Genomic DNA, 25,693 nt, shown 5'->3' on the forward strand with positions numbered 1-25,693 from the left:
GTCCTAGACCCTTTGAACATCCAGTTGAAAGTTTTTCTCTGAATGATACAGATAATCTCCTAGAAACAGTACCATGATTTTTAATTCTGAAGTTGGCTGATCACACTTACAGCCAGCAGTTTCAATAGAGGCCAAGAAATAAAAGTCTATTTATGTCTATAAATAGACCTTTGTGCCTATGTCTTCTGGTTCTTCAGAAGAAGTGGGTGAAGACATATCGGTAAAGCCTCAGGAGACATGCAAGCTTTACTTGTTCTGAGACTTTTTTTTTCCCCCAGGGATAAGTCTGGTACATTTTGCAAGTATCTCATTCTTTACACAGGCACAGTTCAAAGATAATGTTAGAAGCACATTATCTATTAACATAATGGCTGAACATCACCAAGCAAATAGTGGAGGTCTTTCGGTCACTTAATGGGAGGGATAGATACAATTCACTAAAATCTGCTGACTTTACAGTTCACATACCCACACCCTGACACTTTCTGCCAAACATCGTACAAAATAACTGAAAGCTACAGGAAAAGTTTAATCCATCATAGAAGGACAACAGTCACCAGACAGCAACAAGCTGAAGAAAAGAATGAAGTCTGTCATGTTCAGTGAAAAATTCTGGAGAGTTGCAGCTTAATGGAAAGTAACTTAGGTAGGACACCAGGGGTAGGCTTCTATTTCTTGAGTAAATTGTTAAATCATTTCCTATGACTATAGAATGTTATGATAGCCTGTTTTAAATACAAGTCAAGTGCTTCTATAATGAAGTGTGCAACCTTTCACAGAGTACCTTCAATCAAGAGGAGTAGAGTACTCAATAAAATTAAAGGGCAATAGATTTGGAAATTTGGTGTAGAAATACTATTTCATCCAACCTATCTGTGGAATTCACTGCCTCAGGAAATGATCTAGCCAAATGTAATAGTTATGGCCAGTAGCAAGATCTCTAGTTGAAACCAAGTCTTTCTTGTAACAATATAAAATTGGAGAATATTGGGAGCAGGAGAGAGCAGAAAGAAGAGGTAACAATTATCGCTGAATATATCTTCTTGTTCAAACATTTCAAAATCCACCTTTTTCAGGAAAAGTACTTACACAACTTCATAACTTTAAGGATGCATAGGAGTGATTTCCTCAGCTTAGATCTAAGTTCAATGGGTAATCTACTGGCACGTATGGCTCAGGTGATATACAAAGGGCCATGCATATACTAATTTGAGTTTTATATATTTATCACTGATCAATTAGAAAGTAGAGAGGTTTAGATTAAAACATTAGTTTTCCTTTTCCACTGCTTCTTTCCTTCCCTTCCCATGAATATTTGGATGAATGCATTTCATTCACACATATGCTCATAAAAGTACAACTTTAACCTCTGGTTAAACAACACTAGAAAGTTATTATATAGGATGATGTTCTGGTTTGCATTGTGAAGGAAAAGTGTTTCCCCAAAATTTTCTAGGCAGAACTCGGATACAAAACCAATTAAAATAAACAGAGGATGGAAGTTCACCTTTCACATTTAAGTCTGTGTTGACAATATTAAAGGAAAAAAAAAATCTACCTTATAGATGGTCAGTAAATATTACATTTCATGCAAGGGCTATGTGGCCTAGAAAGGAAAGTACTCCTAACTCCTATACTATTTCTTTGCCTTCCATTATATCTTTACGCCACTTTCACAACGGTTAAAGCTTTGCTTTGTTTCTGAAACTTCAACAACGGACTAAAATGCTTTGCATTCATACAGTTAGGGAACAAAAAAGGTCTCATAAAACCAATGCGACCCTTCAGAAGTAACTAAGGTGGGATGAATTTCCCTGAAAGTGTCCAAATAAATTTGGCCACTAAAGAAGAAAAACTTTGAAAGATTCATTTTTATACTTTTCCTCTTGCTATATATATTATCACCAGAAACAGTGAAGGAGCAAAACATTAATCCCAAATTTGCAAAAGGATGTTACTGGAAGTTCTTAAGAACATCTAACTAACAACTGTAACTAGCTGAAGCATGACTTTTGAGACAGCTCTTGAAACAAAAAAGAAACTGTTCAATAAATCATTCTCTTCTGGTTAACTTTTCAACTGCAGGGCTGATTTGGGCTTAATAACACCTCGAATCTGCAGTACTTACAGTCTTTGCCTTGAAAGCTCTTGCTAGTAGTTAGAGCAGGCAGAGGACTTGCGCAAGATTGAATCCTTCCTTTCTCGTAACTTCTTATTTTTAGAGATTTAAGACATCTGACAGCTGTCACTTTACCGATCATGCTCTTAAGCAACTCATAGGTAGGTAACTGGACTGTGACTATTGAGACCGTGATAAAAAATAAACCAATCCTTAAATATGCAAAACTTCACTATTCTTGATTATCTCTGGCAACAAATCCTGCACCTGGATCTCTGATCTCTAAATAGTACACTGCTTATGTTGTACTCTTTGTTTTCATGTAATACTTGAGATATTATGCATTTTGCAAGTTATTGTAAGCCCTGCTGTTTATAATATTGCTTTTAACAAGGAAATTACTCATTGTTATTCACAATTCCCAACATTTTCAAAAAACTATAAATGCTTAAAAGGAGCAGCAGAAAGTTTTCACTGAGGTGACACTGAACTAAAGGTACAGTAAAGAGCAGCACTACTAAAATTGACTTTCTATGTATGTTAGGCTCCATATTTTTTCCAGCCTGTGGAGAAAACTATTTGACTACTTATTCAGCACTGAAGTCCTAGGGAGCCTGAATCTGCTCATCAGTTTTGAGCCTGAATAGTATGAGGCTGCTGCATGCCATGTCAATAAAGATACGAAAAAAGCACATTTTTACTTGAGAAATTCCTGGCTGGCCTCCACACACACCTCATGTAGGTCTATACACAGCATGTATCCATCTCATTTTGCCATTCACAGAATAAGCAAGAAAAGGATCATATTTCCTCTTACTCATCATTTACCCTTAAAGCTGGATTTAGTCTTAAGAGTATTATTATCCTAAGGATGAAGATTCCACCTTGCAGATCCTTCAGTATTTAAAATCTAATTAGTTGTCTTTGCTTGGTTGGTTTTTAATCCAGCACTCATGTATGTGCATAATTTAAGGCATATGAATAATTCAATTGAAGTCAATGGTCAACATAATTGTTACCAGCAGAAATGAACTGATATGCACAAATGCTTTGCTTGAATGGAACAGGTCACGGGACTGGGAGAAATAAATGATGAGGAGCTCATTTTCTGAAATTCCCTGGGAAGAATTAGGAGTTTAATGTACACAGTGACTAAAAAATGACAAAAAGATTTAAGCATTTCAATCTAGACATCCTAGTGCATCACGGGAAGCATCCTGTCAACCTGAAATATTCTTTCAGCCTTCCGTATTCTTTAAGACAGGTGATAAAGAGTGGGAATTTAAGGTTTCAGAATTGACTCAAGGGAAAAAGACAGAGACTGGAGTGAAACTGTATTACCTCAATTATGGAATTTTACAAATTCTGTATGTGCATTCTATACGTACACATAAACACAGAATCATCAAATGGTTTGGGTTGGAGTGGACCTTTAAAGGTCATCTACTTCAATGACCCTGCAGTGAGCAAGGACATCTTCAACTAGATCAGGTTGCTCAGAGCCTCATCCATAACCTCCTTTTCAGAGTCTCTTCAGGATAAAGGCAAAACTGAGCGGATGAAGACAAGTGCACAGTGATCATGAACCGGGGCAGAGAATTCTCCAGAAAGGTTATTCTGCTATACAGTCACTGTAGAATAACAGCAAATAACGCAGGCAAGATTCACCATATGTGGGCAATGGGAATAATAAGATTCCTATTTGTACCTTGCTTCTCCAATTGTTCTGTAGTGATGGGCAAAGAAAGGGCAAATTAAAATTCCACTCTGAACTAGAAATATTGGCAATTTGTACAGAACTCTCTGCAGTACCTAAATGGAGCTGTTAACTGAGAAAGGACTGTCTTGATGAGGACAACAGAAGCGTCAAGGGAGGAGATTAATTTGCAACAGAGAATGCTTGAGAAAGAATCGGAGAAACTGCAGCAATGGTTTTGTTTTCACAAAGCTGCAACATTTATTAGCACTAGTCATGTTCCAGAAGTCCGGAAGAGAGAAGGGGAGGGGTGCAGACAGATCTGAGAAGATGGAGTCCGCAGAGGTGGCTTCTTCACCCATGCTAACAAAGACCATGTTGAATCAGCCGTAGAAGTCCTCATCCTAGTACACTTGCTCTGATTCAGGTGAACTGTAACTCCTGGTTTATTTTAGAACAAAAATTGACTATAGCTACAGATAACTGCTATGATGTCTGATGTCTCTGACAAAAGGGTGAAGTTTCCAGAATTGACCAAGCTTCCCACAGACCACTATAGAGAAGACAAGTGAAACCAGCGCTGGGCTCAACCTCAGAGGCATGAGAGCGTATAACCCTGCAAAAGATACATCTTGACTGACTTGAACTTCCTGGGGAGACGTGTAAAGATAGGAGTCCTGCAGACGAGCTGTACCAGGCTGCTGCAACCTACTGAAGAACAAGGCAAGAGTGGAGATCTAGTAAAACCGCCTTATAACCATGTCAGCTACCTGATGGCAAAGTGAAAACATGTAAAATACCCGTTTGACCTTCTCTGAAATTATACAATCACAGCGGAACACCATTTTACTGTTATATCAAGTCCTTTCAATGAAGGACACACAAAAAGTACAAAGAAACCTGTATTTGCTTTTTATGGCATACAGTATGCAGGAAGTGCAATGCTACTAGTAGAATTTGCCAAGCTTATTTGATTATTCCACTAAGTCATATTTTCATCACTCATTAAACACTGGTCCCCCCTTTTCAAGGATATGCATACTTTCTCAGCTGAGAAAGACTATTAAGTCTGAGACCCATTTAAAAAAAAACAACTTTAAACCACCTATCTCCAAATTACTGATACTCTATGCTGACATCAGCTATCCTTTAACAAACTGCACTGCTATGGGAAATATAAGATCTCTGCTTGAGAGGGGGAAACCTGCATTCAAATACCAGTAGCTCAAAATGTCTGTAGCACACAATGACTGAACAGAACTGTTTTTTCCACTGAAAGCTATTTCTGCTGAAGATCTTTACAGATCCCATGCTTCTATGGCACGGTAGTTAGTGATTGCTGGAGAGTTAGGATGAGAACATTGACTTCTGCATGTTTACTATTTCTTAATTAAATCTATAATTTTAAATAGCCTTCACGCAAGTTTACTGTACAGTTTCAACTGATGGCAAAGACATTTGACTTCAGGCTTTTCATTTCAAAATAGAAGGAAAAAAGTTAGGCTCTCCCTTAACCTAAAGAAAACAGCAGCGTTACTGGATTTTGTTTTCACAAAGTTGCAACATTTACTAGCACTAGTAATGTTCTAAAGGGACATGGATTACCATGGCAAATCAATTACCTGAAAAGTTAATTTTTTTGACCAAATCTCAGCATATTAAATTTTGTTAGTGCAAGTACCACTAGGAAATTCCTACAGTCAACTGCCCTAGGGAAAAGGAAAACAGAAATAATCAGGAAGCTATTATTTACACCTCCTGCCACCCCACCTCTGCTCTTGTGCTTTCTTGTGGAACTCGTCTGCTTTTCTGTGTAAGCTGGAGGGGTCTACATACCTCTGCAGCATGTTTGGCAATACAGGGATTTCTGAACTCCCACTGAAAACATTAGTTACACAGTGAGAATTCCTTACATCAAAGACAAATTCTGAGCTCCAATAAGCCTCCTGTTTTGCCACCTCACTCTCCTTCTCCAAGCTTAATACATAACAGAGAAAGAAAATTAAATCTATTTCAACTGAGTTTAGCATAGAGCATGTCACTCAAAAGTGTAATATTGAAATTCATTTATTGCCAAGTGATAAAGCAACTTGCATTTTAGAGTGTGCTGAAACTGTTGCACATCAGGGATATAAATAATTCCCTCTAAAGTATTCCCTCAAAAGCCTGCACTGAGGCTACATTGAGAGTGGTGAGACACTGGCACAGGTTACCTAGAGAACCTGTGGATGCCCCCATCCCTGGAGGTGTTCAAGGCCAGGTTGGATTGGGCATTGGTCAGCCTGATCTAGTGGGAAGTGTCCCTGTCCATTGCCGGGGGTTTGAAACTAGATAAATCTTTAAGGTCCCTTTCAACCCAAACTATTCTATGATTCTGTATCACTCAGATCAGCTGGTAAAGAATGGGTCATACGCTGACACAGGGAGAGTTCTCAAATACACTAGACCCAGACTGAGCAGATGTTCAGGACTTTCCACAAATATAAGCTGTCTAGTATGCCAAGCCCTTGCTCTTGATCCATTCTGCTTGTTGGTATAGATGGCCAACAAGCCATTTCCCCTACCACTTCCCTACTCAATGGCTAACATGGATAGTGACATTACTTTTGCCTTCTTATTACAATACTCATTCCTGAACAGTAGATCTACTTAGAAGAGGTTCATGTCATTGAACCATCTGCAAAGTTCTGTCAAAGTCAGGTCCCTATACAGGAAACAGCACCCATGAAAGCTCTCCATTCCCTCACATGACTATTTAGATGAGTAGCTTAGCTTGTTGGGTGAATTAGCAGAAATGCCATGTAGTGACCTCCAAAAATTATTTGAACTTGTGCGACTTAGGCAGGATTTGGATTTAGGCTACCAGAGGCAAAAGTTACATTGTTTTACGTGAGTTGCCTTGTTCCTACATAAGTGTGTATAGCTGTTCTTCCATTTAAAAGGAAAAGGTTGATCTTTGAAAAAGTCATCCGAAAGTCCAAAGGCTATTTAGCCACAGGGCTGATAGTTCTTTCATTATAGCTACAGCAGCACTTCTCTCTCTCGCTTCTGCTCAGTTATTTAAAAACCTTTTCATCTTTTAAAGGCTTTGGAAATTCACTCCAAAAGAATAAAGTGCTGATTTCAAGCATGAAAATATCCCCTAGGATGGTGGGTTTCCAAATCTAAAAATTTCATTCCATCTTAGAATTCTGGGCTATCCCTTCCTGTCCCTGCTTATTTTGTATTTACGTTTGCATGGTTGATTATCCAGAAAGGATTTTCTGCCTATTTTACTGTGTTGCTGTTTTATAACTGCCTCTATCTGTCTCAGTGCAGACTGATAGCGGTGTCTACCACACGTGTATCAGAACAGCACTGATTGCTGCATGCACAGGAATACATAAGCACATACTGCTTACTGATTTACATAGTCAATTAAGTCCTTAAAAATAAAGATAATGAAAACAGTACTGTAAGCTGTAGATAATCACTACCCTCTCTAATAAGTGGAAGCACGACTGTCAATTCTTATTTTGTACTTGATGAGAATATCCGTTTCTTTTGTAGACAGCTCCCAATCGATGATATTCCTAGAAATTCATTCTACATTTTAGATAAAGAATACCGCTTTTAGTTGTGAAATCACATCCGGAATTCTCAAATAAAATGTACAATATCTAGAACTCATAGCACACAGCTAAGAAACCTTCATCTGATAGGCACACTAGCCACTCACATATTGTATAAACACTGGAGGTTCACTGGAGAAACTACTACCAAAGGGTCTGAATAAGGTACAACTGCACTATCAGCAGACAAGACTGTACCTTCTCTTTTTCTTGTGACTTTTTTCAGCAACACCATATAGGCAAGATCAGCACAGCGTCCAGGACTGATTTCTTCTAGATATGCTTTTTAAGTCCATAATGTGGGTGTTACATGGTAAATATTCCTCTGATTGAGTCCTAAATCCTCATTTTCTGCTTCTGGTCACTTTGTATGCTTAGGGAGATGTGCCAAATAATGTTTTTAGGCCTCCAGTTCAGAGGATTAGAATTAGAAGGAGACAGTTCTGGGGGAGGCCATAGGCACAGCTAAACTATATACTTATATTACACCCATCATACTAAGCCTTCAAGTCCTGCTAAGGCAGAAGTCCCACAGAAATCAACGAATAAAGCCAATATTAGTGAACCAATTCTCTCTGCAGGCAGGAAAGACTTATTATTTACAGTAGGATTGATAAGGGTTTAGTTGGATTGCCCTTTGTCTTGAAAACAAGATGTTGAAACAAATTAAACTCAAAATAAGCATGAGTTTTATATATAGTCAGTTCTAGAGCCACCTCTGTGTTTTGACCTCGGGCATATTCCCCTGTTTTTTTCTATCCCAGGGTCTAAATAATGAACCAGAGTTTGTTATTTGTGAATTTGTCTAGTGGATATGAGTCCTAACTTAACTCTGTGGATGATTGCTTCAGAAGGCAATGATCATTAGTTCTTGAAAAACTGGTTCTAGGGCCGAAGCAGTGCATCCAGACATTTAAAATCCTAAGTCATACATAAGTGTCCCAGTAGCTCAGCATTTAATTTTATTGCTTGGGGATAAAAGATTAAAGACAAGAAAGGTCTCTGTGGTGATTAGACAGCAGCAATTAGGAAACAGTCTAAGGAAGAACAAAAGAAGAAAGAATAGAGAAAGGGCAACAGAAAGACAGGGCTATTAAAGAGGTCCTTCCCACGCAGGAGCACTGGGCAGAGGGTCTCCATTAACACCTCCCCATAACCAACCCAAAGCAGCTTATTTTTAATGGAAAGTTTCTTCCCATATAGAGGAAAAGGACTGAGAGGTCCAAAGTTGAGGTCTGAAGGGCTCACAAAAACTTCTTTTCACGCAGTAAATGCAAATTTTGCATTGAAAAATATTCCGTAGCAGGTTTTTGTGGTAGCTGCCAAGGCAGCGGTACAGGCAACCATGATAGTTGCATGTGCAGTTGTTCATGAGAAAAAGGAAAACAGATTTAGGCCAGCATTTATGCAAATCAAGTGTGGACACTGTTTTTTTCAGTGCATTAATGCTGTGGCCCTTCAGTGCTCTGAACTATGGGCCCTCTCCCCTTACCCACCACTGATACAGCAGACAGAGACGAAATAACCTCTGCAGTCACAAAGATGAGTTGCTCATACTTGCGTGCTTATTCTTTGTAAATTTTTCACATCCATGCAAAACCCTGCCAAAAAGATGATTAAAACCCCTCAACCCCACAACAATAAAAACCCAGCATTTGCTTGGAGGGGTGGGGGTGGATGGGGAATAAACACCATGGAAACATGTAGACAGATATATACTTAGAATCAGATAATTCTCTGGTGTGGAAAGCCTTACTAATTCAAGCCTAAGTGCTGCAAGAATAAAGGGTTAGAAGGAAAAACACAGCTGGTAAAAATTGAGGGTTGCAGCTCTGCGTTTAATGTCTTCCACTTTGTGGCAATATCTCTGTATTCCTCATATCATCTTCCTCATTGGCTGCAACATGCTGTAGGGGGATGAGAAAAGCTTACAAGATATGTCAATGCTGTCAGCAAAGCAAATTTTATCTGTTGTCCAGTTTGTTCTGGTTTGATTTCATGATAGGGATTGTAAGGGTAACTGTAACTGTAATAACTATTTTCAAGCTCATTTAGTGGCTCTTGGAAGTATGGTCTCACAGATTCACAGATGGAAGGATCTTCCAGGACAGCCTGCTCAACTCACTTCATCTATACATGCTACTTGACACTGTCCTTAAGGATGTGAGGCTTCTGAACGTTCCCACTGATTCAACCTCACCACATCGTGGCTCCCTCTACTTTGTGGTGGCTCTACTGCACTGTTTTAGACTACTAAAACATTTTCCTGCCTAGGGGCTGGGCAAGCCTACCAAGGACTGTTCAGTTAAAGTTCAGGGAGCTGACTTTTTATGTGCCAGTTCAGGCATCTCTTCAAGGGACAAGTTAGTGTCCTGGATCTCATCCAGTCCTGGCTTCAGTCCATCTATAGTAATAACACACTCTTTAGTTTACAGTTAGAGCCTTGAGGTAAACTGTCCCTGGAGGCATCACATGTTATTTTTGAAGACTCGGCCAACTATTCTGAAGCATTGTCCAAATGACATGGGAAAAAGTCAATACTCCAAAAATGATGGTAGGCTCAAGGCTGCTCATTATTAATAATCATCAAGCAGACTGAGTAGAATAATTCAATCCTAAAGTTAAAGCTGTAATAGCAAGCTGTATAAAGTGCATCTCATGACCAGGTTTCTCCACTACTCAGCAGTGTGAACAGCCCAATACAACAATATATGATTGCATTCTGCACTTGCTCTGCACTCCATTTTCATTTTTATGTGTATGTACATATATATATAATATATAATTGCATAGATGCAGGGGAGAGGAGAAACTAGGCATGTAAAACTGAGGCTCGCAGCGGGCAGTTTTGCGTGCAGTGTCACAGGGCTCCAGCTGCAGAAAGCACATTTCACACTAAGATGAAAGCCTTTCTAGAAACAGGGCACTGTCCAAATTGTATCTCAGAAGCAAAGCTTTTATGAAGAACAGTAACAAACTGATTAAAAATAATTAAAAAGAAGTCCCATTAGGGAAGGGTGAAAGAACTGAGTCTGCTCAGAATAATAAAAAGATTAAGGGAAGACAAAAAATGCCTACAAATACTTATACAGGATGTTTCAAACTACGCAGGGATTAATTTTCCTCCTCAGTCAACAAGACAACAAGAAATAATGGACTGCAGCAGAGACTGATTACAAAATACTAAATAACTGAATTTGTAACATTCACATCTGCTGCTGGAAGTTTCCAAGACTGAGAGGTCTTCAGAAATGGACCTTGGCCTGCACAAGTGAGTGAGCTGCTAATGTTGGCTGATAACACATTAAGGAGACCTTTAAGAATAATAAGCTCAAACTTTCTACAGTGCATAGGAAATATTGTGAGGTGACATATCATAAGAGGTGACTGTCTACCTAAATGATTCTATGAACTACCTGAATAGGAGACAAACCCACCTCGCAGTTATAGTGGGAGAAAGTAGACCTTGTAAGACTGCGACAGTGTAGGAGATGTGCTCCTATAAACACTTAGTGCTCCCTTCAACAAAGATTAAATCTCCAGTGAAGAGTCAACAAGGTTGTTTTGCACAGATTTTCATCTTGTCCAATACAGTTATTTTACATTAAAAATTTGGGTCCTTGTAAGTAATCTTACTTGCCACTATAGCAGTGTCATACTGTTTTCTCTAACAGTTTTCTTTCATGTTTCATAAGAAACCAATCTACTCACATGTCTTATCTGCTGAGTGAGAGAGGAGATTGGAAAAGTGTATTGATCTTATTGATGTCAAGTTCTTTTAGGGAAAAAAAAGTTATTGCTTTCCTGTCTCTGATTATCTTTCTTGTGAGGATGTGGATTGTAGGCTGGGAAATAGTACTCCATGAGTGAGGAGACAGCTTTCACTACCAAGGTGAAAAGCTGGAGGAAGCCTAAGGGGAAGCATGAAGAAGGAGGCAGGAAACTGAAGGTAAAATCTGGCTACTAAGCAGATTAGGAGTCCAGGGTTTGTGGAAAGTTGTACAGCTAAGTTTTTCTAAGTTTTAAATACGCAGGATTTAACCTTGCAAAGCGTGGCACAAGATAGATATAGGCTACATGAAATTGCTAGTACATTTTTCAGGGCAACATGCTAAAACATGATTACAGAGATCTAGATACCTTTCAAAAGGTATTTTTCAGAAAAAAGGAAAATATAATTGAAAAGTACTTACAGAAAAGTTCAAACCAAGGGAATTGCTCCATTGTCTAAATATTTCAAGCCAGTGCTTTATCTGTTGTTCTGCTGAGTTTTAGGTCAGGCTCTTAGTTTCAGATTTAAGGAGGGAGGAATGAAAATTCCCTATTCCCACATATATGTCCTTGGTAGACTATCACAACAAACACCAAGGCCCTGATTAGGTATCTGTAAGTCCTCACATCGTACACCTGACTACATGTGGAAAATCTCAAAAGCATGATCAATATTTTCAAAATAGAAAGTGAGATCCTGACCTTTTGAAATTAATTGAATTTTGCCATTGACTCCAGCAGGACCCCAGATTCAGACCTTGATGTCTACTCTGAACTGCAGAGGAGCTGAGAACCTAACAGTCTGCTTGAACCTTGAATGTGCAGCACTTTTAATATTAACCCATTATATTTTTAAGGAACAACCTCTGAAAATGATCACCTAAAATTTTCAGCAGCAAAGTTGTCTGATTTGCAAACAGCATTTTGTTATACTGTTCTTAAATCTTTCCATTCAGTGTAAAATGGACAACAAACCCTGTCTCAGGATTCAGTTGGAGAGCGGGGATGTTTCAGTCTGGATTTCTAATTTAATTATCTCCTTGGATTTACTTCCTAATAAAGAAATTTTTAATTTCCATGACCTCACTGTGGATCCAGGAGATCTTTCAAAGTGTTATCTACTTAAGAAGAGAATAACCTGCTATCTCTGCTCTCTTGAGGAGATGCAGCCCCCCATGGGTTGTCTATGACAAGTTCACTCTTAATCCTTAGCTGAAGAAACAAAGGCCAGGGATTAGAGTTAAGTATGCGTTAGACATTAAAGAAACAGTTGTTCACACTAAGTTTAAAATGTATGTTTACATTCTATCCCACTTACTAAAATTCCTCAGGTGTTCAGGTATTAACTCAAACTTTGTATTTCATGGCCTTTAAAAATAGGTGATATGTTTTTTTCCTTTACAAACTAAAATTTTTCCTCCTCCTCAATTACAAAATCTGTAATGCTGACTCTTATCTTTCGTATTCTTGTCTAGGAATAACTTGGAACTGACAATAACAAATATTTCTTTTATTTCCAAAGCAAATATTCTATCAAAGTCATAATCTGAAAGGCTAACTATATGGATGCCTCTAAAATTAATGACCATCAATTAGTGTCAGGTCTCAGTTTGCCATGTAGTCTCTAAAGAAAAAAGAACAGCTCTGGAAATCAGTGAAAAAATCTTGCTGAACACCAAACAGAAATCAACAGCTAAAATCCAGGTTACTGCAGGGACACTATAAAAAAGAAAAAAATCAGACCATCTGCAGCAGTAGAAAATCATTTAGCATCGAGTATGTAATTTTGACTCCTATTGTTAGATAACTGTTAACTGAGTTTGGAACAATTCACATCCAACCATGAAAATGATATATGGACCCAAAAGGGTGAGGATTGGCCTTTGGAGAAAATGATGATAAGTTGTGGATAGGTTTCACAGTACTAAATAGTATACATTGTCAAAATTATTTTCATGTTTATTTTTGATATCTTTTACTCTCTCTTCTTTCCCCTGCACTACCTACAAATCCTTTCAATCACACATGGCTGCAGGAATATGAGCTAAGCGGGATAAAAAGACAGGCACATTACACATAGCCACAGCTGAGCTGTGAAGTAGTTTTTCCCAGTTCCTTTTCTGACTTAACTTCTGTTCTTCTTCAGTACTTTATTAATCTATACCCTCTTTTCAAGTATAGGTAATTTTTGTTCTCTGAGACCCAGACTCCCCTCGTGGTTTGATCTCTGCCCTTTATCTCAGGCATTAGAATGAAGCCAGAGTCACAATTCTAATCTAAATTTACGAGGATAAAGAGATGACTGCTAGCTGTTCCACACAGAGACTATCCATTGCAGATAAGCTAAATCTTCAAAGAGGAATCTTGTAAACTGATGTTGGAGAAGGCAGCTTCAGGCTCATGTTTAAGAGAGAATCTGCTGTTGATTAACAGTGCAAGCTGCCTCGGTCTAGATTATCCTTCTCTGTGGTTTGGGTCTTCTTGAGGTAAATTCCATCATGCATTGTGGCATATCCTATCATCTTGGGAGAACCAGTTGTCATAATATGACAGTCTTCAAAGCCTGAGTTAGCCTTACACAGGCAGGAAGGAGCTGTCTGTGAACTAAGTTCCTGGACCATAACATATTGCTGCAAAAGTTGATGACAAGAGATGAATCCAGAAACATGTTTTTATCTGGTTCACAGGTGAAAGGCAAATCTGATTTTAACTCCTATAGTAAAATTGTATTGCCACTGCAATTGCATTTGCCACTGTATTGTATTTCCCAACACATTAGGAATTACAAGGTAGAAATTAAAGATATTGAAACTTCCAGAATTAGGGTAAAGGACAAGATGAGAGTGCATTCAGATTAAAGATAATATGTTTCAGCTAAAAGTGTAATCATGTATACTACTGTCAGAGAGGAGAATTTATTCTAATATTATTACGATAAAGGTTATAATCGGGAGCAGTGCTGGCATGAGAAGGGATTTGTGAGGCCTTTCTTATAGAACCCACAAGCCGATCAGTGTAATGCCTTTGTAACTTTAATGCCATGAGTAGAGTGTACAGTTATCTGTCACAAATACTTCTATATCAGTAATGTGGAGAGGTATGAGATATTTCACTCCTACAGAGAGGGTCTTTATGTGACATTCTGCTCAACAAAGGTATATTGCAAATCTTCAAATGAACCAGCCACTTGCCATCTTTCAACATTAAAATATCAATGGAAAGTCAACATTTATATTTGATTTAACAGCATCAGATAAACCCTCCCATTTTACCCACTAATATTCTGAGCTAATTAAAGCTCCATGCTCACAACCATACCTTCACTACATAAAGCAAGCAAGATAGCTAAAGCCCCAAAGTTAGAACATAGCAGGAGCACGTGAGCAGGCCTTTCAGCTAATCATTTTCGGATACGTACCCAGTACAGTACATCTGTCCATCCCTCCATTGTAATGCACTGAAACACCGTCAGCATGGCAAATGCAAAATTGTCAAAATTCGTAATGCCGTGCTTAGGTCCCTCCCAACCTGCCTTGCACTCAGTGCCATTCTGACACTGCCGCCCATGTGCAGACTGAGGGGCACAGGGAGATGGATCATCTTCTGCAGGTGTATCTTAAAGAAAAGGAGAGAGAAAACAGAGATGAATACAACTAATTGCTATTTGAACCACTGATAAGTGAGTGAAAGACACTGCATTTTAGCAAACACATTTTCTAGTGAATTTGACAGCTTTCTGTAGGAATGCACCGGAAACTATTAATTTTAATGGCCAGAAGGATGTTTTGTTGTGCTTCACTTTCTCTTTGTAAAAATAATGTCCGAGGTGTCAAATTTTACAATGAAAATCAAGATATCTTCCAACATGAGAGGAAACATTTGTTCAAGTCTATTACATTTCTTTAGGCCGCACGTTATGACCACTGTTCTCATACTGCCAGTTAACGGGCATCTGAGTCAATCTTGGAAGGGAGCTGCAGCACTGAGTGGCATTGTGTGAAGAAGACTGAACCTCTGCAGGAGACAGGCTTCAGTGCTCTGGAGACAGGCGAGTATGGTCCCAGGCTAGTACTAAATTACAGCAGAGAGTCTCTGGTCTCTGGAGCTCTACTGTTTTGGAGTTTAGAAGCTGTGTGGCATTCTATCAATAGTCCAGTCGCACAAGCTCTATAAGGCTCTGCTCCTGGATTATCCACTCCTTATTCTGTACAGGTGTTTCCAAAAATCTGAGAACCCATGAAACAAGCCTGCCTAGATGCTTTGCTGTATGCAAAATGCTATGGTAGACAAAAATTCTTGCAACTGTTTATTTTTTTTTAAAAATATGGATTTCAGCACCTATTGCTATGTTTATAACTGATGCAGGTATGCAGGTTTGTGGGAGCAGGTAATTATGTTTGTCTCTTATCTTGTATGGCAAAAAACGTGATTTTTCAAAAGTTCTGATTGCATTCTGAACATTAAAGCATGCAAGAAATAGCATTATTAGAATTAGATGCTGTAATGTGTAATAATTACAGATAGTATGAAGAAAGACGTATACACTTTAAAAATGTAAACCAGACTGATACTTCATTACACTTTTAGCATAATTTCCAGAAAATTAAATCTGCCAATGATATAAAGCAATTTCGTGCTGCACAATATTTTCTTAGTTTTGAGCTGAACTGGGGCCTAGACACTGGCATCCACCGCTATGTGGGGAATCACTGATGTTGAGTAAATCAAATGAGAAAGAGTGAGTGACAATACAAGTGAATTAGTTTGAAATTTGAATGTTTCATTTTGTAAATAATTTGAAAGTTCTTTCCTGATGGATTTGGTGCAAAAAGTTTCCACCCATTAATATAATTTTGTTTTCTTATTAGCTGCACTTTTAACCACAGTTACAGTCTGTGATGGAGGGAAAAAAAAAAAAAAAAAAAGGTACTGGGCCTCAGTTAAGATATTCTGGTTTAAAACGACGATGTATTTGTGTAAAAGATTAATAATAAAATATAAGAGTTGTTCATTTCCATGACACCATCTCATTTCCAGCTCAGTCTGTAGTGGTGAAATCATCACTACTTTAGTGTTGCTTGAGCCTCTGGGATATTTGTTAAAGAACTCAGGCCAGCTTGTAGTGCCAAAGGTCTACACTAAGAAGTCCATTACTGTGTTCCATGAGAATTGACTGTTTTGCTTGTAGCCTGTACAGACAGGAAAACCGTGTGCCCAAGATGTGCAAGTGAAACTCTCACCATTAAAGACAGTCTCTTTACATCTCTTCATATTCAAGAAGGAGAACAGAGGAACCACCGCTGTGAAACCCCAAACAGGTACACAGCAAGGAGCAATAGCCACCCATCTCCTGTGCTAGCAAAAATTTCTCTATTATATAATGGGAAAGCCTTCCTCAGAAAATCTTTGTATGTATGATATTGTGTTCTCCTTACCTATTAGTCCCCCTTGCACGTGGTAGCAGGTTTTATGCATCTTCCCCATGAATAACTCCAGTCCAATGATGGCATAGATAATAATGACAAACAGCACCAGCAGGGCAATATGCAACAAAGGGACCATGGCCTTGATAATTGAATTTAAAACCACCTGGAGACCTGCAGAGAGAACAGAAGGAAGCACTGATTAGCAAGAGAACAAAATTTTGAGAGGCTATAAATTGTACAATATTGTGCCATTTTTATTTCATTTTTTCTCACCTGAACTCATTATCTTAATGACATAAAGATGTACATTTACAGATCACCTTCCTCTAGAAGATCCTCAACATTTCACAGATTTACCATCACAGCCTTTATTTTACAGACTAAAATAAAACAGACACTACCTTATCTGTCACTAAAATACCACAACCCTGGAGAGGGAACAAGTTAGCTACTTTGCCTGTTCTTGAAAACCAGTTCTAAGCTGATTCCTAGACAGTATTCAGGAGAGTTAAGGCATGGGAAAAGCGGGAACAACCAGAACTAATGTAGGACAAGAACAGTGAGACATGCAAGAGAGCAAATGCTGGGGTGTTGCAGAGCTGTACTCCAGAGCATGGGGAGAGATGGCAAACTGAAGTAGTGTTCCTACTCCAATTTTGGGTCCTTCCAGAGGTCAAGCCAGTCTCAGGCAGAGCCTGAGCTGCTGAACAATCTCCAGACCCATACTGACTGAGAGCTCATGGCCCTCAGTATCTCCCTGTACACAAGATCCACCTCACTTGCCTTCAATCTGAACACAGGGAGAGTCAGAACCAGCAGTGCTGCTTTTGTCCCAAGATGTAGGGATCGCTCTGTAACAGATGCTGTTGAGGCCCCCAGAATGTGGTATAAACAAAATATTATTACACGATACTGGTCTAAGTTTTAATTGTGAGCGAGCCAAACATTTCCAGAATGGCCTGAGGAAGGTGACTTGTAGCTGAGTTTGCTAAAGAGCTAAGCAGCTGTACCTTCAGATGTAGCAGACTCAAGTCATAGATTCATTGGCCTCTCTCTGTCTCCTTCTCCTCATTTGTTAAACCAGAATAACAAAGCCAGCCTCATAAGCCTTTAGTAAGGATTTGCATTTACAAATGTCTTAAGGTTATCATCACTGGTGGCAGTGATGACAACCAGTGTCACTGGCAAGTTATTAATGTTGGAAGTCTTGAGAAACCTCTAGAACTCTATAGTCTACAAATAGCCAGATCAGAACAATTACAAGCTCATGATTTCGCTAGGACTGAGAGTTGGAAGCCACTAACAGCTCCTGCAAATGCTGTCATCTCCACAGAGGAGTTGATATTAGCTGTGATTTTTGAAAACTGTGATTCATGAGTTGTAAATGTCTCTTATACATCTGCTGAAAGAGCTTGTGATAACAGTTAACTTTTTAAATCTATCATCTTAGATTCTCATTTTTATGACTTTTTTTTTTTTTTTACTAATTTAAATACTTTCTAATAAGGATGGCACATCTCTTCACAAGCACTTGCACTTGTAGGCAACCTGCCTGTCAATTCACAGCTAAGGCTGAGACTTTGTGTTTGCTCCCCAGCCACAATGGAACGCAGCAGAAGCAATTAAATGTGGCATCACCTGCCAGGCCAGCAAAATCATTCATTGCCTGCTAGTAATCTAAAGCTGGCTACCAGTGTCCCCTTAGTTAGAACATTTTTTCAGGTGTGTACGATAAGTTATGTGTTAGAGGTTCATGCCACTATACAAAGGTAGTGATTTTCAGCATGAAACATTCTGGCTTTCACAAAGAGATCTTTATACGAAGTACATTTCTGACAAGATCAAAGCTCATCCTATAGAAAAGTGGAATATTCTCGCTCACTCAGTCACCTCTAGGTACTTACTCTGGTTAAGCAATATCTCTGGGGGAAAAATATTGCTGTGATTACATGAGCAGTCAACCTTTTCCCCTAGATACTCATATCAGTCAGTCTACTAAATCTAAATACAGAAAATTAATTGGAGGCCACATCATTCCAATACTTCACAGCAGTTTTGAATGTAACATTCACCAGAAAATTAAAACAATGTCCCACCTTCTCCCAAACTATGTACAATGGTACAAGAAAGTTAAAAGACTACAATGGCCACAATATGACCAAAAAAACCCAAACTCTGCAGGCTGAAGTATTTGTAGCTTCAAATAAATCTACACACACACACACAAAAAGGCCTCCATTTTCAGTGATTTTAGGAGCCTTGTTGATCCAAAATGTAGTCAAGAATACAAGGTCAAGAGATCTAATACCAGGTCTTCTGTAATTTAGCCTTATTTTTTATTATTATTTGATTCAGCATAGAATATACCCAGTGCTCTTGAGAAGGTACTGAAGACAGACACCACAATTAACTAATTTTAAATGTAGCTTCATTATTACCCATGCCATGAAAGTGCTTCAGTGCTACTACAGATGTCCAGAGAAGATAACATCTGCAACAAACCGATGTCCTTTGTGTTAACAAAGGACCGCTTGTGAAATCAAAGGCTTGCACCATAAACATGAGATGACAAAGTGTTTAGGCAGTCAAGCGGAATATGTACCACCAGAAGATTTACAGGATCTTCAGCTAGCATTATTAGAGAAAAGCTTCTTGAGGATAATAAAACAACTCTGAAGAAGAGATGAGATACTGAATACTGTTAGCATAAATTGATGTGTGCTGTGCAGTACTTCGGTTAGGACAGTTTGTTTTTAAATCTAGATGATGCCACTAATTAGCAAGCTTACATACATTCCCATTAGAGTACTTGGAGAGTTTCTAGGAGTTTAAAACCACTAACTATGCTGCAAGTTTAGAACTGTCCCCTCAGAAGATATAATGAATGTTACTTGTAGAAGGGCAAGGGATCTTTGCACATCACCATGCTACCCCCTGTGTTGCTGTCAAGCTTATTGCTGCACTATAGCTGCTACAAGTAAATTACTTTATTCTCAGCTCAGGCAGTCACTTACGACATGAATAGCTGCTGTAAGGAATGGCATGAGGAACCAGGCCTGGACAACCAGAAAAGTCAGTGTAATAGCGAAGGGGGAAAACAAAGGGAGCAGATAGAGGAAGATCAAAGAACTGGGATGTGGAGAGTCATAGGTAGAACAGAGATACTTTTTAAATAAAAAACCACATGCATTAAAACATCTCAAATCTCTGTTATAAAATCTGGGAGGTGCTGATCAGTGTCTATGGATGAAAAGATACATTTTTGACTACAGTAAATAAAGGTGAATCATCCCCTTATGTGCAGGCACAAAGCTTTTTCTAACTATAGTGAGAACTTCTACACACTTTCCCATGCTCTGTCCCTGGAAGTTATAAAAAAAAAAATTCTCTGTCCAAACTCATGCATGCTCCTAATCTTTGCATACTTGGGCACATAGATGTTGCCCAGCATGGGTGCTCACAATACTGGGGGAATAGAGTTTCCACTTGCCTGATGTTCTCTCTACTACACCATCACACATCTTTAACACTTTTTCCCTTGTGGAGGTAAGGCTTGCACTCCTAGCAATTAGCTCTGCAGGTTACAATCATAATTAAATCAGAATGCCTGGTGACCTGATAAGACGGAAAAGCAGGCCTCTGGATTTCAAGTAGGTGATGCCAATAACTGCCTTCCCGCAGGAGGGTGAAGAGCTGTATTTTTACAGTACTTTACAGAGGCTGGCAATGCCATCATTGGCCAACCATAAATGCATAAACTTGTCCTGGCAAGCAAATAAATTTATATATTTATATATAAGTAACATAAAAATAAAAACTTTTCACATATTTAGCATTTTAAGTGTACGTATTAGTGGAAGCTCTCTCCCGAGCCAGACACTCTTCAGACATCTGTGAAGGCACAGCACCTGCCTTGAGGAACTCACCCCAGGCTAGACAAAGAGAGAACTTCACAGAGGTTAGGAAAGTGCCACAAAAGGGATTGTTTGCAGTTTTTCAGCCCACACTTTTCTTCCGTTAATAACTGAAGATCTTAAACAGCTCTTAGTATTTATTTTAAAAGAACTTCAGTTTACCTTTAAAAAACCCCTCTTAGCTGCATTTGTTTGGCTGACACTGACTCCATAAATGTTTCAGCAAGCAAAAAACATTAATGCCATTCACTGGGCTCACAGAATTTAGTATTCATTTACACTGATAAAACGTTTTATGTATTTATTACATGTGAACCACTCTGCTTTTTATACCAGGTCAAGTCCTTTTCTGCCTCTAGAGGACTGCGTTGAGTCAAAGGTTTAGGGCACAACTGGGGAAAAGAGGGAATGGGGAAGAGAGAAGGAAGAGCTCTTACACCAAGCAACACTGATCTTTCTCAAAGCTATAAAAAAACTGTTAGGGATTCTGCTGGTATTTTAGTACTATTATGTGATGCTGTATTTTTCTCTCAGGAAGACAGTCATGAGGAGAGCTGGTTGTTGTCTCATCAGTTCAGGAGGTTGTTGAAGAACATGCTTATCTCTAAGCACGCAAGTGTCTGCACCTAAAGCAATGGGATTACCTGCATACCCCATTATGTACTTACAAGCTTTTTTGGACTTTGACCAATGCTCAGCAAGATGACACAAAGCCTCCATGCACTGGACCCAGCTGCTAAAATGCACTTGGCATTATTTTTTTTGTGGAACATATCCAAGAAACTAATAGTAGGTTGGTTTTGGAAAAAAAAACATTTTGGCCTTTCCAAGCACAGCTCGGCTCTATCTCATATTTTCACATCTTCAGTTTTGGACCAAATTTGGCTTGCTGGTCAGGGTGGTTTCCTGTTCTAATAGTATTAGTAGTCCAGATCTTCACAGAAAGCGTATTCCAGTCTACTACTACATTGGTTTTGCAGAGGTATATTTCACCTCCATCAGGTGCTGCCTGAACAAGGAGTATGAGCAGGCAGTCTCATACAAATGACCTTCTGAGAATGAGCAGAAACAAAAGGGAAAGCAGAGGACTTTCAACTCCGTCCACACCTCTCCTGCCTTCTGAAACATACATACATACATACACACAGACACATACAGAGACTTTCTTACTTAAGTCAGTGTCAAGGGTGTGGGAGATAATTATTTTTCTGCTAACACAATTTGGAAGCTACTGCTTTCTGCAAGAAAGGGGGAACGGGGAGAATTTGTGACTCAGCACAGTGCCTGAGTCAGATCACTTCTGGGAACCACCCTTGAGTGGTTGAGTTTATGCACCATCCCCAGCCATGAACTAGGCCTTCCCATAAATAACAGTTATTTCTGATGATACACTAAGAGACTGCCACTGCAGTTATCTCTATTTGCAAAGCATGAGCAATACAACCAGCAATATTCCCCAAAGTGGATGTTTATCATTTAGTAAACTTAGGTATTGGCTAAGAAAAATTGAAAAACATTAAATATTTATAAATATGAAAAGTTTTATACCAATTTTAAAGGAAGCCTGAAAAATAACAGACATTTTTATCACAAAATGGTCCACCAAAATGGTAAGATCTTAGATAAGTATATCTTCAACAATTTGTGAGGGAAAACATTGAGGACTTTCCCCACTAGTGTTGCAAAGGAAGGTCATATCATAGAATCATAGAATCACTGGGTTGGAAAAGACCTCTTGGTTCATTTAGTCCAACCATTCCTATCATATGGCATATGATAGGAATATATACATGGCATTATATATATATATGGCATAGTTCAGTTAGGGACAGCTGTACAGTAACAGTTCATGGAGTTAGTCCTTCACTGTCTTGCTGGAGTCTCAAAATATTAGTGGCAGATTGTTAGATAAAGCAAATTCTGTGGGTGTAGTGCAGCATTCTTGGGGCTGCAGATGTTATTTCTATTTCAAGAATAATAGAGGAGGCCTTGGAATAGGAAGGAAAGACAAAACAAAACTAGCTGAAGTGGAAAGAAAGAAAAATTAGGAAAGACACTTTTCAAGCTGAACAGTGACTACTTTGGAGTAGTTACTGCCTTTTAAACATATATGAACGTGCAATTCAAACCCACATGCTGGAATGAATAGAAAAAGAAAGTGTTGGCATCTGCTCCCAGTGTTCTCATTCCTCTATTTTCAAACCATGTTTTCATTGACTGTTCAAACTGAAATACACACACACTTGAAAGAGTATTCACACAAATGAGCATGTGTATGTGGACATAATAGTTTTACATTTGTCAAGTCTTGCAATATCACCCTTACATCATCCTTTGAGGTGAGAAAGCAACAGCAGACCAAAACAAAAGCCACAACAAACCCAGCTCTTTCTTCTGGATCATTTTCTCTTGAGAAGCAATTAATCTTCAGTATCCTCTGCTTGTCAAGTGCCCTAACTTTAACAGCCAAACAACACAGCTTGCCCTCGGCACGGTGACCATTTGGCTCCAGTTTTGGGTGCCTGAGGAGGATGGTTGGGTAAATGCACATGCTGCCTTAGGCTCTCTGCCTCTCTGCTGGAAGAAACCTCTACTATCACTCACAGAAGCATCCCTCCTGGGAAGCTTTAACGCTTTTTTAAAAAGCTCTTTGTTCAAAGTGTTCACTTTTTATCAAGTTACTTGCTGACCAGAAGACCTTGCTCATCTTTCCAGTCTCAACACATTACGTAGTTCCTACAAGCTCAACTTTATTCTCTATCCACTGGATCCTGACTCAGTTCAGCCAAGGATGAGGTCCAGGCAAGATCTACACACTTCCTATGTAAAAAAAAAAAACCAACGAAAAAAGGATGTAGTGTCCCTCCCAAGCAGCTACCTGTGCATAGAGAAGGAGCACAGAGAGAAAAGCAGCAACTAACTGCCTACTGAAAACTGAAAACTGAAAATTGCACGTTACAGAAAAAAGGACCACTTTCATCAAAACCACAAATGAAGTGCAGCAAGTTAACTTTGAGGCTGTTTTGAACAAGGACCACAATGCACTGTAAAGCAGACGTAAGCTGAAAGGGGAGGAGGATGAGGTCACAAATTCACTGCCAGACAGGGATTTCTAAAGATGGGCTGAACGTAAAGCAAGTAAAGGGCATGCAGGAGCTGTGGCAGTTCCTAGGCCAGCAAGGATCAGCTGTCATCCTTTCCCAGGAAATAACTTTGATTTTCTACTGACAGCACCATCATGGACTCTCTAAGAAAATTGTTCTTGGGCTCATTGTAAAGGTTTTGTTTATACTTAATCACTGTGAAGGATCACAAACAAGGAGAACTTTTATTTGCCTCCTCCCTGCACAGCTATGCAAAACCAAAGACAGTCTGGCCAGAAGATTGCACCAGTTCTCAGTGAAATGATCCATTACACTTCCATGTTTTTAATTTGTTCTTGCTCAAGCACAGCTGTGACAGAGAACAGACTTTGAAGCTTCAATACAGGAGCAAGTTTTGGTCTAGTCCTGTGCTGCTGGATTCAGTCAGAAAACTTGTATAGGAACATGTCAAAATGCTGTACCCCAGTTAGTCTGGTCAAGGGAGCATAAAAGCCCTCAAATCAATAGTTAAGTAACCCTTGAACTAATGATGAAGGAGGGGTTTTTTTTTTTTTCAGAATGCCAAATGCTGTTTGTACACAGCTCTAAGGAATGACTACACACACTACCGTGTCCTAAGGATGTAGTTTTTGAGGCAAGGAACTAAGGACACCTGTAACTGCTAAAGAATCATGGTAACAGAAACAAGCTTAAAGCACTTGGGTGTCAATTGGGAGTGTACCAGCATTTAAATGGAGGACTAATGACTGGTGGGTTACATATGCCTTTATAAACTTGCCAAAACTTTGGGGTCATGAACAATATTGTTTTTAACTGCTTATTCTCATAGCTCCCCAGGTAAGAGGACATTAGCCCTCTTTGATTCATTGCTAAATAATACTTTCTGTCTTATAAATAATAGTCTTTTAGTTATCTGAGCTCCTTCTTCTGAGGCTTTTTCTAGCTTATCACTTGTGAACAGGTTTAGAAAGGGTAAAAGCTAGCAAGGTAATAAATTTTAACAGGGATCCTGCAAACATAAAAGTGCATCCAGGCATGATAAAGTTACAGTCTTGTAGTACTTAGAGAAAAGTATACTGATGACAAAACCAGATTTTGCAGGTTAAATGCTCCAAGCCTATCACAACCGGCATAGCATGATCTACACTAAGATTTACCCTCCATGAAAGAAAAACTGCAACAAAATACTGGATAAACCCTAAAATTTACTCTTTAGATTGCTACCTAAAGAGATAGTAGAAGTGTGGTGTAGTATATAACAACCAGGCTACACAGACCTGGAGAAGAGGACTCAGTCTACGTCTTAACTTTGGATAGTGCTTAATGGGCGTAGTTGGGACTAAAGTCTAGAGAGACATAGCATGACATCTTTAAAAACACTGTCATACAGGGTTTTCAGGAGTATTTTGAGAACCTAAAACCAGAAAGTTACCTGATTAGGTAATGAAAGAATTTATGTGAACCACACAATGTGTGAACATTGCTGTGTTAACTGTCTCGATCCACACGTGGGAATCGTTTTGTCTTTTCAAACCACTAAAAATGCTGTAAATGAAAAAACACGATACAATGCCAAAATCCTTTAAAAGACATGGTGATACAAATCTGAACAACTTAGTTTTAAGAAGAGACTTTGGATTAAGGGATTCATCTATTCAGTGGTTAAGCAGTCCCATCTCAGAATACTGAAAACTCCAGCTTTTTTTCTTTGCTACACTGGTAAGACTGTTACTTTTGATTTCTATAAGTCTAATCAGACTTAAAACTCTGCTTGCAGCCATCAGATAATAAAGTAGCTGTAGGGGAAAAAATGGCTTCTTATATAATACGCAAAACCTCCTTTAGCTCACTAAGTAGCTTCAGTATGTTTGGACAGAAAAATTAATGGTTGCAGTTTTTGCAAAGATGATTTGTCAGACAAAATAATCGTTCTTTATTGGTGTTTACTTTCTTTGCAACTTCCTTTATGACTTGCATAATTCAAAACATTTTCATACAGACTGTGTCTGTATGGTTGGAATGCATTGCAACTAAACATGTATTTATTTCCAA

At 38.8% G+C, this 25,693-nt stretch overlaps 1 protein-coding gene across 23 annotated transcripts in view; it reads right to left on the reverse strand.

Annotated features, from left to right (window-relative positions):
* CACNA1C (calcium voltage-gated channel subunit alpha1 C) overlaps positions 1-25,693 on the reverse strand; it is a 481,236-nt gene that overhangs the window by 155,064 nt on the left and 300,479 nt on the right. For all 23 annotated transcript variants that reach the window (XM_054055220.1, XM_054055139.1, XM_054054621.1 and 20 more), the window contains exons 6-7: positions 16,633-16,794; positions 14,616-14,812 (exon numbers count right to left, since the gene is read on the reverse strand). In XM_054055220.1, coding sequence (XP_053911195.1) covers positions 14,616-14,812; positions 16,633-16,794 — 359 coding nt within the window. The remainder of the gene's footprint in view (positions 1-14,615; positions 14,813-16,632; positions 16,795-25,693) is intronic.

The sequence above is a fragment of the Cuculus canorus genome, chromosome 1 (assembly GCF_017976375.1).
Source record: "Cuculus canorus isolate bCucCan1 chromosome 1, bCucCan1.pri, whole genome shotgun sequence".
Taxonomy (NCBI): domain Eukaryota; kingdom Metazoa; phylum Chordata; class Aves; order Cuculiformes; family Cuculidae; genus Cuculus; species Cuculus canorus.